This window comes from Panthera pardus, unplaced genomic scaffold, assembly GCF_024362965.1.
Source record: "Panthera pardus isolate Hobbes unplaced genomic scaffold, ASM2436296v1 HiC_scaffold_25, whole genome shotgun sequence".
NCBI lineage: Eukaryota > Metazoa > Chordata > Mammalia > Carnivora > Felidae > Panthera > Panthera pardus.
Window position 1 is genome coordinate 78,677,769 of NW_026526821.1, and position 18,856 is coordinate 78,696,624.

The window sequence follows — 18,856 nt, forward strand, 5'->3', positions numbered from 1 at the left end:
TATTACAAAGTCAGTTACACTGAGTGTATTCTTCCCCCTCTCCCACCCTGAAGGTATAATTAATATTAGTCCACAAAGCTAACCTTTAGTTTTTCTTTCTTTGGCTTCTTGCTCTTGGAGTGAGTTTCTCTGCTGCAGACAAGTCCTGCATTTGCTTAAAAGCTCTTGCAGAGTTGGAATTAGAGCTGGGTTTAATTGCTTGGGAGTGTGGACTGACAGGAGCAAAGCAAGTGCACGCAGATCCTGTAAACCCAGAAAGGAACATGTCAAATTCTAAAGCTAACATTTTGACACAGCTGTTTACAGTTTAACACACATTTACTTTTCCAGGAATCCATTCTGGTTTCTTTTCCATTTTTAGAGAATGCTAAAACTAGAAAGCCAGCATTAGGATATTATCCGTGAGAAATTAAGGCCTCGATCTAGAAATCAGTTTCTCAAATAGGCTGATTTCTGGTGAATGTCACAAATAGTAAGGTCTTAACTCACCTAGCTCTGCAACCTGTTCTGGCATCTAAGCAACATTTTGTTACTTGGAAAACTGCTGCTGGACATGTGTTAGCATTCCATTACTGTATGACCTGGGTATCATGGAAATCTATATAAGGCACCTAATTCCCTAGGTTTAATTGCCTTTATAATCAATGGATCATTAATTTGATTGTTTCAGTTATTTATGAGCCACAGGCAATAACAGAAACATCACAAGTAATGTTTTCAAAAAATGTAAACAAGTAGAGATAAAAGGAATGTCTCCTCTTAATGGTTTCACTGCCCATAGTGAACACATGTTTTTAGAAACTTGGTAGTTTTTCCAGAGTTTGAAGAAGTTAGGATAGTAAAATAGTACTAAAGCCAAAGGTGATTTAAGGAAAGTTCTTAAGTACAACATGACTGTTCCCTCCCCCAGTTCTTACCCCATTTAAAGAAGCACTTGCTTTGGAAATTTCAACACGATTGGTGAAATCAGACTGCATATTCTGATACTGATTTATCAAGTTTGTAATTAGGGTGCTGATCAGATTGGCACAGTTTGCTTCAGAAAACACTTGACCTTGAACCTGAGAAAAAGAGATTAAAAACAAATCTCCAAAAGACCAACACCATGAAAACACAACCACTAACTAGGTAGAAGTAACACAATGAGTTTTCAAAGGTAGGACATACCTTTAGAAGAAAATGTGTCATGAATGTGTACACAATGTTGTTGTTTAGAAAAGTTCTTTCATCCATCAGGATACACTTTATATATTCTGCAAAAACGGGATCTTCACACAAAAGCTTGATGCAATTTTTTGACATAGCAGACTACAGTAGGGGAGAAGAAGTACTGATGGTTGAGCACTGAAATAACTGCAAGGCTTACACACTGCTTATGATGAACATCCAAAGTCATTTAAGTCCTTTCAGAGACCACTTCTAACTCCAGTTATAGTAACCGTCCTCCCGATAAAACAAGTCTTAGTCACTTGGACTCTACATGTAAGTATAAGAGGAAGAGAGTAACAAGTCTGAAGGGCAAAAGGAACAAATAGGTTTCCAAAGAAATGCAACTTTATTATCTAGCATTAAATGGGGGAATAAGGACTGGACAAATTAAGACCAGCAAATAGGATGAGAATGTTTGCAGAGGACCAATTAATGGATAATAGGTAACCAAACTATATATAGAAAAAAGACAAATTTTAAGAATTAAACTTATTCCATAAAAGGAATTAAAATGTTAAGCAACAGTAATTTGTTTGGAAATATCCTCCCCACCCCCCATGAATACGGCAAAGTAAACAGCAAACCTCCTTTAATTACCTCACAAGAATTAGTGGTTCCCAATATACAGAAGAAATTTTACTAAAATTTCATTCCCCTGTTTTTAAATGGTCATGGCTCTTCAACACAAGTAGTATATCTTTAAGTAAATCTATTCTCTAGATTATAGGTATTTTAATAAAAGATCATTTATATGGGAGATAAAATGGAGTATTTAATAAAACAGGGCAAAGTTTAGGTAATATGTACAGGTATATGCTTTATTCGAGTAAGCAACTTGGTAAGTCACTCAAGTTCACCCAAAAAAATCAGAAGTCGAATAGGACCAGGACCCAGCTCTTCAGATGCTAGGTGTCAGGAAAATCTGCTTAATTCTACCAGCCAGAGCCTCTGCCTGCTGCTTGTGTTTCTTGACGGCTGCTTCTACCACGCTGGCAGACTGGAAGCCTTGGACAGTTTGGCTTTGTTTTAAAGGAAGTTTTTGGAGATGGTGGATTCTTTGGAAAACAAGCCAATTAAGGGAGCAGTAAAGTGCTGGAGTAGATAAAACAATAGGGAAGCAATAGCCAGTGGCAGAGTACAGAAACCAAAAAAAGCGACTACCCAAATCAAGAATGAAAAGAACAGCAGCAGTGGCAGAGGGAAAAAGCAGAGCTCTCCCATTTACTGAATTAACCACTCAGCTAAAAACAAAAACAAAAAAACAAAACAAAGAAAAAAACCCAGGAAGTCATTTTCTCAAAGTCTCCTATGTACTACGCCATGTGATCAATGTAAATTAGTCTTTTAAAGATTCCTACTACAGAGAATAAAATGACATTTCTTGAAGGGATAGAGAGGATTCCATTTCTACACTTGAGGAGCTCAGTTTGTGAGGAGATAAACAACTATTACAGCACCGTGTGACACATATCCACCGGGAGAATAAACAGAGCATTACAGCCCAGGCAGGAGGCTGTACCAGAGGCATAAAGTGTTTCAGATACTGTAATGTGGGTAAAGTTTAGGCTAAAGTAAACAAACTCATCTCTTCCTCTGAGGATGGGCAGCTGCAACCAGTCAGGAAACCAAGTTTTCTCAGGATCTAAATGCGCCTGGTCCAAGGAATGAATCAAATCTTAGGACCAATCTGGTTTCTCCCCACCTCTCTGCCATTCTCCCCCAGAATGAAACAAGCATTATTTAGGTGCCTGCTTTAAAGAGTTGGCTCTTAAGATACTTAAAGTAGGTAGGATATAGTGTTTCCAGTTCTCAATGACCATGCTGGTAAAAAAAAGTACATCAGACCCTTGAAAACCTACTCCTAAGGTAACAGGTAAGAGGTAAAGGTAAAGGACAGGTAAAGGACTTCCCCCCAAATACCTCCCTGTTTTGGACTTTTACCACAACTATTTATATTGACCTATAAATTACAAATTCAAATATATTAGCTTATTTGAAAATCCTGTGATACAAATCTACTGAAGTAAAAAAACCCCAAAGGGCAACCTGATGCCCAATACTTAATAGCTATTATTTCCACTAATCATATTTTACCTACTAAGATTCTAAAACCTCCCCAATTTTTCCACCTAGTGTTTAACCCACTGTTCCTAAAATTACTGACCAAATGGTGAGGAGATGAAAGACCAAATCATCTAAAACTCATTTTCTTTACCTGAGTCTGGCATAGCTCAGTCCAAAGTTTGGGGAACAGTGCAAGATGAAGTGGCAAACCTTCATAGGCAACTAGGACACCTAATATTTGAAAAGAAATCAGAATAGGTTATAATTATAAATTATACTACTGAGGTATTCAACTTTGTAGGTACAATTCTACAGGTATTTCTAGTCACAACTATGAATATTTTGTACATGTTTTAGAAATCTATAGAATACCTAAAGGGGAAGAATTCATTCCAATGCTTTAACCAGTGAAATAATTTAGAATGCAGTATACTTTGAATTTAGTCATATTCCACACCTCATTCCCAAAAGGATCTGAGGTAACTTAAACCAATTTGCTTTGTAAGTATTAGAACCTTATCTGGGACAATTTAATAAAGGTTATTGCAAGTGGTTCCAAAGCTTTCTTGGATTAAGGTACCACCCTGCATATTAGATAATTTTCATGGACTAGCTAAGCTGGAAGGGAGAGGTGCAAGGTCAAAGAGAGGATGAGGAGAATTAGAAAATATACTGGTCCTTCCTCTTTTACCTTGTTTCCCCGAAAACACGGAGAATTATGGTGGATTTACATAGACACTGCTCTTGAGTCTAACAGCTTCTAGTCTTGTCCCCAAGCTCTTCTGGGTGGACCATACTTAGCTGTATGTCAGTGTTCTATTTGGAACCTCTATTGAATAGTTTTAACCTTTCCTCTTTCTGACTATTCCAAATGTCAAGTATTATCTTTAAGAAATGTGTTCCCCTGCCCTCTGCCCTACTTCTCAAAGCACAACTGTAAGTAAATTTCCCATCTTCCACACTCCCACTTCCAGCGAAAATATGATCATGGAGAAGGAGAAATAATAAAAGTAATAAAAGTTATCCTCCTCCAGTTAAGAAAAAATTGAGTTAAACCTGAAGTCAACAAACTTTTAAAGTAAAGGGCCAAATAGTAAATACTTCAGTCTTTGCAGCCAAATGATCCCCGTTGCAAATACTCAACTTCGCAGTAGTGTGAAAGCAGCCAAAGACAACACCAGACAAATGGGTGTGGCTGTCTTGCAATAATATTTTACCTAAGAACTTTGAAATTTGACTCACATGTAATTTTCATGTCACAAAAATATTTAGAATAACAGTATTTATTAGAAAATGTAAAAACTCTCAGCGTGCAGGTATGCTCACTGGTTATACAAAAACGTGAGAATGCAGGCTATTATTATTTGCCAACCTCTGGGATGAGCCAAGGATTCAAGAAAATCTTAAGACAGACAAGAAAGTCAGATCAGTCATCCAATTTAGTCATCCAAGGATGCCAAGATTCCCTTTTGTGGGTTAAGTTTATTTTCCTGTCAAGATTAACCCTTTGTAGAGAGATCCCCAAGCAAACTGTCATCTTTCTCTTTTATCCTAACTTAATCTGGTTGGGGCTGGAGGCATTTACCCACTGTAAGATCACAATATATATAAGCAAACAAGGGTATGTCATCAAAACTGTCAGGTACAGGTAAGACTTTCTATGCTCCCATGTCCGTGCATCATAATCACCCATAAAAGTACAGCAAAGGGTGGCAAACTTTGGCCTACAGGCCAATTCTGGTCCACAACTTATCTTTGTATGGCCATGTGAGCTAAGGAGGGCTTTTGTATTTTTAAAGGATTGCAAAAGGAATAGTGAAACAAAGAAGAGTATGTGATGCAGATCATACATATGGCCAGCAAAGTACACTTTTTTCAGGAAGTCTGCCAACCCCTAAATCCTGCCCTGACCTAAACCCTCCCAGGTGAAAGTAGACTGCACATTACAATGTAAGTTTCTCTAGTCTTTGTCTTTATTCTTTTTTCTCAATTATTCCTCAAAACAATCTTTATTCCTATTTTCCACAACTACCAAAAAGCCAGCACTACCACAACAAACAAAAAACTGTGGAGGTCTTCCCTAATCTAACATCACTTCCAATGTTTCAAAAGCATGGTTTTATCCTCATTTCCCTTTTTTTCAATGAAGAAATCAGGCTTAGAGAGACTATGTAATCTGCTCAGGTTCATCCCAAAAGCCAGGGAGCAAAACATCTACCCCAGGTAGATCTGATTGTGAAGCCTGTAATCTTTTCAATAACCAGTGTTTCCCCAAACTTCAATCATTCATGCCATTTTCCTAAGTGTTTTCATATGTGCCTATCACGTACACTGTTTACTTAACACTATTCTTTAGATTCACTTAGGGAGGCTAATACTACATCAGCCTTAGGCAACAGAACTAAGAAGTCATGAATTTAGTATACTAGTTTTGTATTTTTGTGACACTGTAAGATCCATACCTATTTATGAATATACAATTATTTTCCCTGGACCATCTTATATACACTACACTCTGGAAAACACTGTGCCACCATGGTGAGCTAATGAAACCTCTTTCGCAGCCCTATTTCCTCTCTGAGGTGCACCTCCTTTGGAAGGAGGGCCATCCCTTCAGAGCAACAAAGTATCACTTTCTTTCTAGTCTAGCATTTTCACAAAGCACTGAGGGATCAGGGGTATCTTGGCTCTGTAACTCAAGGTAGAGGCCAATGCCATCCTACTCTACACATTCCTCCAATACGTTCTGGGGTGCTTTACTGGGTACAAAGCGTAGGCATCCCGACGCAATCAAGGCACACGTCCAAGCCTTGTTTCAAGAATCAGGATGAGTAGGCCTAAGACATATTGGGTTCTGTCCAGTTATCTTTCTTTATCCTGTGACTTCAGGCATCCTCAACGGGTCCTTACCCCACCCCATCCATGAAGTACTATACAATAATCAAAAACTATTCCAAATAACTTTTCCTCATTAATAACACTTTATACTGTAGAAGCTACTAGATGAGTTATTAAAAATCTTTTAAAAACTGCTTTTGTAGGTAGAATGGTAATTCAGATGATTGCTTTGAGGATGAAGTATTGTATATGTATATTTACTGCTTAGGGTCTCTCCTATCTGAATTGTGTTAAGATTATTTGTCTAGTTTTCTGTAGCAGTGTTTAGCCCATCCAAGCATTATCCATGGGAAGTGGGAGTCAATGGATGAAAGCCCACAACTAATGGTTCACTACAGGACTGAATCAAGACATCTTAGCCACAGAATATCACACATCTGATTCTTCTGATTCCCCCTGTTCTCACTCATACCCATTAAGCAACCTATTGCTATTTATTTGGCTTCCCATGTTGGTTACTGGAAAAAAATCTGCTGGCCCTACCACAGAGTATTCAGATCACTGTGCCAGTTCTTCCTCTTTGTGAATTAACTTGTAATGAACTGCTAATTATAAATATATCTATTAAATGCAATTACTAAGTATTAGCCTGGGATAGATGGATTTGCCCTTGGTAGACTAGTAAGAAGCTGCCTTCTGATCTGTACTGAATAACTGGTATATTCATTAACCTTAAGACGTCTTTTGGGAACAGCTAACTGTAGCATCAGGACATCAAAAAAGGTAAAGCATGAACCACAGCTGTGTTTTTGATAAGCTGAATTTCTAATTTGTTTACTTTTACCAACTATACTAATTTTTTAATTCCAGAGATTTTGAAGATTTTAGATTTTTAGGTATATACAATGTTACTTGCAAAAATTTCCTTTTACTATTTTTTACTTTCATTTACTAAGGCATTAACAAAATTGTCAAAAGCAATGTTAAATAATAAAGGTGATAGATTGTTTTATCTCTGAAAATGAAAATTGTTTATAAATCTAGGAATCTGTCATTTAATTTTACTTGAGCATCTCACTGTTAATTTTGCATGTCAACTCTGGTAACTTAAAAAAAAATATTGGGAGTCTGCAAGAGCAGTTTCCTATACTTTTTTTTTTTTTCCTATACTACTCCCCCTCCACCCCCACCCCCACTTTTTTTTAAGTAGGCTTCATGCCCAGTGTGGAGCCATGCAGGGCTTGAACTCATGACCCTGAGAGATCAAGACGAGCGGAGATCAAGAATCAGATGCTTGGGGCACCTGGGTGGCTCAGTCAGTTGAGCATCTGACTTCAGCTCAGGTCATGTTATCTCAAGGTTCGTGAGTTCAAGCCCCACACTGGGCTCTGTGCTGACAGCTCAGAGCCTGGAGCCTGCCTCAGATTGTGTCGCCTTCTCCCTTTGTCCCTCCTCCTCTTGCACTCTGTGTCTGTCTCTCAAAAATAAAATAAACGTTAAGAAAAAAAATTACAAAAAAAAAAAAAAAAAGCGGATGCTTAACTGACTAATAAGCCAGCCAGGCGATCTTCCTATACTACTACTTAAAAATTTTGTTCCCCCGCCACCCCCAAGACAAATGATCATTGCAAATGATTTCAAACTTAAGACATTTAACCCAGACAATGAAAGCAACCCATAATTTTATCCTTATACCACCGGAGTATAAGCCTCTAGGTTTGGTTTTTTTTTTTTAAACACGTACTAAGTGATTTTTCCTATTGTTCTAAGTCTGTGGTCACATTCTGCATACTGTTTTCCAATTTGCTTTTTTTTCATGTAATCTAAGGTCCTATCTTTTTAAAGACCATAAAATACAGATGAATTATTTAAAGACTATACAATAAATTACAGGTTTACTCAGCTCAACTCTTATTGTTGGACATCTGGGTTGTTTCCAGTTTTTATCCAATACAAACTGAGTGAAAATAAACACCCTATGCATGTTGTTGGACACTTTTATGAGTAGAGTAGGGTAGATTCTTAGATCTGGTATTGCGGGATCAAGGGTCATGAACAATCTAAAGTGATAATGTTAATAATATGCTTCCTCAAATTGACTCCATGAAAACATCTCTTCTTTCCCAAAACTGTTTAAGTATGCATACCATCTAAACTTTATCTCATAGTTGGGGGGAAAAAAAGAGAGAAAAGAGAAATCATGATTAGTAAGGCAGGGAAAATCCTCATATGGTTACAACACATTTACTTGTTTTCTATGTGAAGAAGTTGCCTGTTGATGGCCTTTTACTTATTTTACTTAATGTCCTTTCCCATCTCACTGAATCCTAAAAATTCTTTATATATTGCCAATACTAACCACTTATCTGTTAAGAATGCAAATATTTTCCCCACTAGCTATATTTTCATCGATGGCATTTTTCAACATGTAGTAATTTCAATTTTTACATTGCCAAAGATTTTATTTTATTGTTTATGGGTTTTGTGTCCTGCTTAATGGTCTTTCAAATCTCAAGGTGCTAACTATGTGATTCTGTGTTTTTCTTTAATATTGTTATGACTTTATTCTTCACAGCTAAATCTTTAATCCTCCTGTAATCTATTTAAGTGTAAGATATTAAAGTCCTGCCCCTTCTCTCCCTAAGTAGCTGACTGATTCTCTCAATACCATACAATGTTCACAAATCTGACAGGTCATCTTAATTGACTCCAAACCCCCATGTATCCTTATGTTTATTTGGGGCCGTTTTCCATTGCTTGTGTATGTTTTTCTGCCCATGTATTTTCATATCTGCTTCACACAGTTTTAAACATTGTAATTCACTTTTATGTAAGAAAAAAGAGAAAATAAACCTATATTTGCTGCTTTTATGCAAAAAAAGATAAACAAAAAAATTTAATAAAAGTGGGGGATACTGTGATGTGTACTTCTTGCTGTTTTGAATATGTGTATGTATTAAATCTTAAAAATAAAATTAAAAATTACTGATCTTTGGTAAGTTTTTTGTTGTTTTTTTTTTTTAAATCAATAGTGCCAGTCCCAGGGCGCCTGGGTGGCTCAGTCGGTAAAGTGGCCGACTTCGGCTCAGGTCATGATCTCGCGGTCCGTGAGTTCGGGCCCCGTGTGGGGCTCTGTGCTGACAGCTCAGAGCCTGGAGTCTGTTTCAGATCCTGTGTCTCCCTCTCTCTGACCCTCCCCCGTTCATACTCTGTCTCTCTCTGTCTCAAAAATAAACGTTAAAAAAAAAAATAAAAAAAAAAAAAGTTGCCAGTCCCTCTTATTCTTTTTTAGAATTTTTTTGGCTAAATTCCACTATTTTTAAATATCAAAATACTGTAATTTCAGACACAGTTATTTCACATGGAAGTCAGTAGCTTTGTTCACTTTCCCCAAATTCTCCCCCCACTTCTGTGTCTCCGAAGCCCCATGCCTACCTCTACTTCAAAAGCACTCCAACCCACACTTTACTGTTTTGCACCTGTAACTCTAATATACAATTATTACACAATTCCTTTTTGTCTCCCAACAAACCTTAAAATCTGCTTAGTTATCCATAAGAATTACCACAGAGACTTTTCCTCAAAACTGGAAGTGACCTACAATCATATAGGTCTTGAGACAACCCCACCTGTGGTCACAATATTCTGGCCCTTGAACCATCTAACCTCAAGGCTCAAATGATTAAGGACACAACCAGTTTAAATTTGCTCTTTCCTTGTTGCCAAATATAAGTTTTTGAAGAAATTATACAAGTTGAAACTCCTTATCAATTTGCCTGCTCCCTATTACAGTCAATGTGGGCTTTGCTTTCTCAAGCTCTCTCCTAGGTGCCTCTCCCTGGAAATAATCATTGCAACTGAAAGCAGGCGTTAACCTGAAACACTGGGATGTACTCTCGCTATTCAGATGACACATAAGGAAAGCACTGCTTTTAGGTCTTTGTTTTATTTCATATTCAAAATAATGTCTGATTTTCTGCATTAAGAGATAACCATGACTTCTGGGGAAGATGGCAGAGTAGGAGGGTCCTAATAAAAATACATAAATGAATTAACTAATTAAAAAAAAAAGGTACAACCTGCTCAACTTGTGAAGGCTTTGTTTTGTATCAATACAGCCACCAGCCACATCTGGCTAAGTTTGGTTAAAATGAAATGAAATGAAAATTCCATTTCTTAAATCACATTTCAAGTTCTCAACACTCACATATGGCTTGTGGCTATCATAATGTGGACGATGATGCAGTTGGGAGAGTATTTCCATCCTCATACACTAACCACTTAGGAGGCAGCATCAACAGTGCTTCATGGTTATAAAAGGGATGGGAATATAAAATATGAAAGTTGATTTAGCTAATGCTGATGGCTAAGTGTATGTCCTCTTTCCCTTCCTCCTCGCCTCCATGTTTATTTTCCCTGAAACATGTATTTGTATTGATGAGGAAAGACAGTCCCAAAGAGGGTACAACATTCACTATTTGATCACAGCTGTTCAAGCAGCCAAAATAGTTCCTCACATAACTTTTGGTATAAATCACGTGAACACAATTACCAAGAACTTTTCTTAAGGTCAGCATTTTAATAAGTCCCCCTTCTTATCTGGGAACAAGGCTGTGTTACCAGAATTCCTGGACATTTTCTCACACTCGATCACTGCCACTGCTAGGTTTTAGTTTTTTACCAAGTGCCATGACTGAACTGTGTAATCATGAAATGGCCAATCTCATCATGTGCTTCCCCACCCACAGCCCCCACTCGGCACTTCAGCCACATATGTATAAAACCAGCTAATGATAACAGGTGGAAGGAACAATCTTCCAAATTTGAAGACACTCTAATCACTTACCAATAAGATGTTTTTTTCTGAAGAGGAATTATCCCTGACAGCTGTTACCACTTCCTTCTTCTTGGATAACGGAACCTAAGGTATGTTCACATCTTTTGCCCTACTTATAGTGGATCAAAACCTCTTCCATAGAAGGAAGGGGTTGTGATTAAGGAGGAGCACGATGGGGAGTTCTAGAGTGTGACAATATTCTGTTTCTTGACCTGGGTGGTGGTTCCATGAGCATTTCACTTCCTATGCTCTGAAACAAAACTACAGAACACTGGGAGAGGATCCTGGGCCATCCGTAAAGAAGTAAGACTCACAGGCCACACAGACCCTGGTAACTCTGGAGGTCCTAAGAGAGGGGACATATCTTCTAAAGACTTTTCAGCTAGAAAAAGTCACCCAAAGGGAGCAATTCTCTTATAGGTCTCAGGCACATTCTTGAATAATTTGAGTTTTTTGCCTTTTTATAACTCACTGATGGTTTTGTTTACTATTTCTCATATCTTATCAAATTTCCTTTCTTCTCACTCATCTCTCTATTTCATGAGACTTACCTCCTAATTTACTCATATATGCACCTCTGCTTCATCCTGGCAAGCCCACTCAGTTTGCTCTTGGCATTGCCAGCTCCAAAGCACAGCTGGCACTATAGATCTCATCTTATCCTCAAGATCAGGGCTGGGAAAGTCCACCTCTCTAAGCCTGCCTCCCTAAAGCAGAGTAGTTTTTGGTATTTGTTTTTAAATTCTGCTGGGCAGATGGAGGAGGACTTGGGCTTCTATGTACAAAGTGATCAGCCCTACTCCACACTCCTTTATAGGCCAGCTGAAACTCTGGGCAGAACTATTCAATGGAAACCAGTAAGTTGGTGTTTTCTTAATAAAAATAAAAATGTTCCCAAGAATAATTAATATTTTTAAACAGTCACTTTAAAAAAGAAAAAAAGGATGGTCTCATTTTGGTCTCCCCTTCCTGAGTGGCTAGGGGCTTAAAATAATTCAGTGGAATTTACTGCTCATCTTTTATACTTACTCAGCTTAACTAATGTTTCAGTAAATTTTTCACAGTTGATTGCAACTCGGCATAATAGATGGATGAATTGATGATAAGAAAAGAAGTAGTCTAGCAGCATACGATCATAAACGTCATCTTTGCCCTGAAGGTTAAAGATGATAAAATGGTTGCACTTAAATTGTATAATAAATTAAAGAGCATATTTTGTGCAAATGTAATAAGTTTAAACTAAAAAGCTGATTAAATATTTAAATTCTATAAGAACCTAGTTTTAAATTCCAAGTTTCTAGTAATGTTAAGATCTTAATTGTCACAAATTTATTTTCAGTGTGCAAATGCTATCAATTAAATTACCCATTATTTCTATATACTTTAATAAAGTAAAATTACTGTAGGATTTTAAAATGTGACACTTTAGTTCTACAGACATCATCAAGAAGAGTTGAATTAAATTTGATTTTTGAAATAGATTTCAAATGATTTCTGTAATGGTTACTACAGTGTTAATTATTTTTAATATTTTATAAGAACTTAAGTATAGTTAAGATCCAAAGATGGTGGGCCAGGGGCAGTGTGAATGAAGTGGGGTGAAGATAAAGGGAAAAATTGTTAAAAAAATGTTGAAACTAAGATAAATTATCCTCTGTTCAATGTTCTCTATAATTTAGAATTAGCATTATTTTAGAATATGAATTAGAAGAGAAGAATCAGACTACAAATGATGATAAATCTATCAGTGATATTAGGCTTAGGTCAAGGGATTATAAGGAAAGGGCAGTAAATGAAGTCATTGATTATATGGTCAAATTTAAACAATAATAAATACCTAACTTGACTCTTCAGGTTTAGAAATATGACCCAGTTATAATTTAGCCTAGTGACAAATACTACTAAGACTTTCTATTAGGGTATTTTTTTGAGGGAGGGAAAAAACTTATTACTTGTGCTTGTTGTTGATTTTGCAAATACTCAACCAACATTTCAGAGCACTAAAAGGAAAAAGTCCGAATGAGTCTAATCTTCTTAGGATCCACAAAATGGTCATTTAAATCTAATATAACTGCTAGAGGGGAAATTTCAAATTACTGTGTACTACAGAAACATGGTTTTCCTGGCATCCCAACATACCTTACTGGTTTCCACCATTGTGGGCAAGAGGCACATATTGAGTTCAGGGCGCGGAGGCCGAATATTGCTTTTCCCTCCTATTAGCTTGATATTTTCTCGACAAGGGAAATAAGGTCCAAGAGACACTAAGACATTAAAAGTGTACAATAAGAATAAATGGAAAAAATAAATCTCCATGTTTCAGTGTGCAGAAAGATTAAATGCCAACCACATTCAAGTACTGTGCTTGAGGAATACGTACTTGGTATATTACTATGATGATAAGTACAATGGTTGTGTTGTAGAAATGGAACCAGAGTATGAAGAAAGTCATGGGGACTCAAAAGCACAAGTTCCTTGAGGACATCTGAAAATAAAAACACAGTGTGAGTTTAAAGTAAAACTGGAGTATATATCTAACCTGCTACTTTGAAACTCACAAATCCTGTTAGGCTGATTGGTTGCAGTATGGCAGGTGGAAAGTTTTAATGAGTCTAAAACGGTTTTAGCTCCTGACACTGGGAGAAATTCTGTCTGATGCTCAATCAAATCTGAATCAGCAGAGTTACTAACCACAATATCATTTAGAAACCAAAGTTTAAAACTATTTACGTGTATTTTATTTATCCAAGAGAAGCACCATGGATAAGTACACTAAAGGAAATATTTAATGCACACTGATGTCGTGTCTTCATAAAATCAACATCACACAGACGTAAACCTTGTGATGATGACAGGCTACTGGCAGTCAGAGGTTACTGAAGTTACAGGCCAGTGATTCCACAGAACATCAGACCAAAACTGATTACTTATACATGACAGCCAGTTACTCACATCATTTTGTAAATGAAAAAAACAAACAAACAAACAAACCATAAATAGTTACAGTCTCTAAAGAGGACTTTAAAAAGGTAAAATACTCATGAGTCTGAGAACAGCTACTAAGAAGTATCTTTAGGCAAAAGAACGGACAGTGAAATAATTACTCCAACTCTTTATAATATCAGCTCTCCTTTGTAAACATTTGTGTGATTCTACCTTGTTTATATAGGACCAGAAGATTTCAGAGCTGCAAAAGATCTAGAAATAACCTAAGCTCAAAGAGCCTAGATATGTTATGTGACCTGCCCATGATCACATAATTACTGGCATGTTGAAAAATATAACTAGATTTTCTAGGATTTGCTGGCCAGTATGAGTTACACATAAAAAGTAAAAATGTTTTCTGAAGCTAATACCACATCTATGGTATTAGCTTATTTCTGAAGCTAATACCACAGCACTAATACCACATCTTGCAAAAAATATTCCATAAGAATCTTCCACTAGGTTTTCACACAGGTATATTTTCCAAGTAACTTACCTATACAGGCATTTCTAAGTTCTGGAGGACTATAGGAATTAAGAAGAGTTAACAGTTTATGGGCAAATTCAATTCGCTCCTGCCACTGGATTAATGCTTGTTTCACATCTGCAAATACAAAAGCATACATAAATATGCCACTTGAGTTCAAACTTCCTTACAATTATTTTCTATTATTACCTACAGAATGCTAACACTAAGAAAATCAAGTTAATGACATAAACATCTTTGGTGAAAGCTAAGTGATTATTTTCATGAGATAACTACTACTGTTAAACCTACTAGATTGCTTTGAGAGACACAGAGCACGAGTGGGGTAGGGGCAGAGAGAGGGAGACAGAATCCCAAGCAGGCTCTGCACAGAGCCTGATGCAGGGCTCAATCTCACGAGACCAAGACATGAACTGAAACCAAGAGCCAGATGCTTAACCCACTGAGCCACCCAGGCGCCCCAAACCTGTTAGGTTTCTTAAAACACATTATTTTAGTCATGAATATGTCCATTTTCTAGAAATTTATATGAAGTTCAGAGTTCACACTATGGGGGAGAGATATCTTTTATAGTTATTTCTCTTGAAACTAAAAATAATCTAACCTAAGCCATGGAGGTTTCCAGCTGGAGAACCTTCACAAAATACCCATGTTGTTACTCTGCTTGGAAGCATTTTCTAGTCTCCTAAATTTTAACACTTATAAGATGCTGCCTATTTTCCAGGAAGGCATTAGAGAATAAACAAGAGCATTCCAGCTTTATATCGGGAGGTCATGATGAATATTTGATGACAGGGAGCATTCTCATCTTCTGTACCATCAACTAGAGATAAAGACAAAAATCTCTGAAACATGTGGTTTGAAACCCTTATTTTGTTCTGTAATAGTTAAAGGTGACAAAAATAAGAAGAATGACCAAACCTTTTCTCTGAAGATACGGGCGTGTAGACTTCAAAACTGAAAGGAATATTGACAGAAGTTCTACTAAATCTCCAGTCACATGGCAAGCTGTGGCTTCATGATACATCATGTGCAGAGTGTTGAATGACTACAAGTGATTTAAAAAGATGGAAATTTTCATTTCATTTTTACTTTACTGAGCCACAAAATGGTAGTGCTCACCCTTTATGACAGATATTTCCAGACTTTATGTGTGTGCACATGTACCCAAAGCAAATGTATTTGCTTTCTACCTAAAAGTCAAATTCTCCCAATTCAGCTCTTCCTTAAAATACAAAAACAGTGCTCACCTGCAGAGCTGATATTTTATGCATACATTTTGATCTGAAGGAATAATTCGTTTAATCATTTTGTTTGTTTTTGGTTACTGTTTGCTCTAATGCCACAAGCCTTAGAGATTGCAAAGCAGCAGGCAACAAGATTGTGAAGAATGGGTAACTGCTGTCTCTAACATTCTAGGGCTTCGGAAGGAAGACAATAGTGAAATGGTTGTCAGCTATAGCCAAAACAGTACACCTGAATGAGGAAAAAGGGCTCCAAAAGGTAGAATTCCTTTAATCATATTAGCTTATTAAATCTTTTCATTCCAAATCCTTAACTTTTTTTTCCTATTTCATTTTACACAAAGCTTTTTTTTTCTAATCCTCTCAAATCAGTTCCCTATAACCTATATACTATCCATAATTCAAAGTTCAAAATCCATCGTCTAGAATCTGTAGTGGTACCTTAACTAAACAATGTACTTGTATGGCACTTAACCTATAAGCTATGAGGACAGGAACCATGTCTGTCTTGTTCACTGCTGTATACCCAGTGCCTAGCACAATGTGTGGCACAGAGTAGACATTCAAACATCTGTTGAATGAAAGAATGAAATTCGCACTACTCTTCACATACCTTTTGTTCTAGCCAAACAAAAATATGTGGCATTTTTTCAAATATGACAATACTTTGTTGCCCCTGTGGTGACCACATCATTTATCTAAATACTCTCCCACTTATCTTTACAAGTTCAAATTCTTCATAAGTGCAGTTTCAAAAATGTGGTTTTCCTATTCTGTAACACCATTAACTGAAAAAGCTATCCTAACTCTTATTTCTCATGGTATTCTTGGCATATATTCTTTTGTCTTCTCTCCATTATTAGACTAAAGGGTAAAATGTACCTCTATGGCTTTAAAATCATCTCATAGTTGTGGATGTTCAAGAATTGTGGGAAGAATGAACAGGTGATTTTAACCACCTATAACAGTCTCAATGGCTTCCTCTGATGATGGTAAGTAATCTCAGTTTCTTAACTGTCAAATAAGTGAGATATTGAAAAACTGTGCTAGTGATTAAATCACATGAATTTCATCTGTTTCTACCCTTACAAATGGAATCAATAAAAACAGTGTTGTTCTAAATACAAAATAAGAAGTATGGAATTACAGTGCACAAAGAAAACAACAACCTAAAACCTGTGACCTTATTATTCTTGGAATATACATTGCATTTACTGATCTGTATAACCAAAATCTAAAGACCTGTAAAACAGTCTAGCATGAATACTAAATATCCATAAAAAAAGAAGTCTTGGTGAAAACATTAAAATGAGATACATCTACTGTAAAATGGAATAAAATATTTACCTCAGTCATCAGGATCAACCCTCGATTAAATACAACAAGTAGTCTGTCTTCATCAGATTCTAATAGTATTCTGAAGGCACTAGAAGAATACATAAAGTCCAGGTTGAGAACTCTGCATCAGAATGGAAAACTCAGGTGACAAAAAAATAGAACTAAATGGTCATTTAGACTCTCTACTTTTCTACCTACAGGAGAGACTGCTTATATCTGTTTTTTAGTAATGTAATAAAAGGAGATAATATTAAGAAACGCTCTAAATAACATGGAGAAAAGTTGCATATGCTAGTATCTAGTCAACAATTGCTCGAAACAGTGGAAGAGAGGTATCATGTGAATATTCTTAAAGTTTCAGTATATATAATGTTTATTTTTTATAATGGGTTTATCTTCTGGATAATAACAAAATACACTTATACTATCCAAGCACTCATCAGCTGGTTCTTGGGAAGAAAGAGAAACATGAAGGGGAAACATTAAACACACCATGGCCTTGAAAATAATTTATGTGATAATCCTCAAAAGTAGTTGTATTGCTCCTGTTAACAGACCTAATTTCATTATTACGTACTGGAAACTGCTGCTATATAGAAGTACAACCAGAATTCCTTCTACTTTAGTTAGATGTTTTCTTTACTTTTTCAAAAAAGAATTAAGAAAGCTCAATCTTTTTTTTTTTTTTTTTTTAAGAAAAAGATAAATAGTAAACCTTGGGAAAACAATGTATTTAAAATTAATGCCAACATTTTAAAAGAATTCCTTTAGAGCAAAAGCATAAGTTAATTCACTTTGTGTACTAATAAAGATTCAAATTTGAAAATTTTCTCAAGAAAACCTGAAATAACTTTATCTTGGTTGATCAAGCTTAAAATATTATAGTGTTCAAAGAAATACTGCCAAAATGTGCCCCAGAAAGGACATTACCTCCAAGTCTTAAATGTAATACACAGAAGCGTTTTAAGAAATTAACTTAGACTTTCTACAGTTAAGGGAATTATGTGTCATTTATTGCAGAGTTCCTTTACAACCATTCAATAACTTCTGTAGCTCTGAACAATTATAATGATGTTTTGTTATTTGGCTAATTCTTATAGTTAAAAAAGACAGGTAGATCTGGGCTAAACAATTTAAAACATTAACAGTAAGACTCATCCAAAGATGGAGAAAGCTGTTTTTGGAGGCCTCTAGAACTGAACTGTCTAAGCATAAGTCAGGATGAATAGCAACACAGAGGAGGATTCAAGCTTCAGATTTAAGATTATACATTAAGATTCTGATAAAACACATACAAACAATCCAAAACCAAAACAAAATAAAAGCTGTTCAAAAGTAGTGTTAATTTTTAAGAGCTAAATCCTTCCAAGGTAACTACATGGAAAATGCTTCCCTAATAACTTTCAAGAATTGGTAAACTCTCAGTTATAGTTTAATTATAACTCTTCAAAAGGTCCAAAAGGATAGTGCCCATTTCCTCACTTGGAAAAACAAAACATATTAAAAAATCACCAGAAAACATCTTTTTACCTTATTAAAGTAGTCCAGCAGGAGCGGCCATCTAAGCAACGTAAGTAACAACTTATGGTTGTTTTCTTAAACTGTTTAATATCTTCTAATTCTTCTTCTCTCATATCTGGCCTCTGAGCTATAAACAGCTGCATCAGGTTAAACAGTTCTTCTACTGCCTAAAAAGGGCAAAGAAGCATTTTGGTGACCTTTTAACCCTACAACATTTTAGAACATTTCCTCTATTGTAGGCATTCTAAATTTCTTGGCTGGAAATTAGGTTATTCTTTCTTGGCAGGGGGGTGGGGGGGGCGTGTGGAACAATTTACTACATCATGTCTAAAG

General features: G+C 36.2%; 1 protein-coding gene across 7 annotated transcripts in view; it reads right to left on the bottom strand.

Annotated features, from left to right (window-relative positions):
• USP34 (ubiquitin specific peptidase 34) overlaps positions 1-18,856 on the bottom strand; it is a 250,742-nt gene that overhangs the window by 1,378 nt on the left and 230,508 nt on the right. For 5 of the 7 annotated variants that reach the window (XM_019430890.2, XM_053890716.1, XM_053890717.1 and 2 more), the window contains 11 exons: positions 18,533-18,690; positions 17,012-17,090; positions 15,342-15,468; positions 14,430-14,537; positions 13,329-13,433; positions 13,088-13,212; positions 11,978-12,101; positions 3,425-3,504; positions 1,168-1,308; positions 918-1,061; positions 84-243 (listed from right to left, as the gene is read on the bottom strand). In XM_019430890.2, the coding sequence (XP_019286435.1) occupies positions 84-243; positions 918-1,061; positions 1,168-1,308; positions 3,425-3,504; positions 11,978-12,101; positions 13,088-13,212; positions 13,329-13,433; positions 14,430-14,537; positions 15,342-15,468; positions 17,012-17,090; positions 18,533-18,690 (1,351 nt within the window). Of the gene's footprint in view, positions 1-83; positions 244-917; positions 1,062-1,167; positions 1,309-3,424; positions 3,505-11,977; positions 12,102-13,087; positions 13,213-13,328; positions 13,434-14,429; positions 14,538-15,341; positions 15,469-17,011; positions 17,091-18,532; positions 18,691-18,856 lie in introns of those variants that run through there. The other 2 variants (XM_053890718.1, XM_053890719.1) reach the window with 2 other exon arrangements.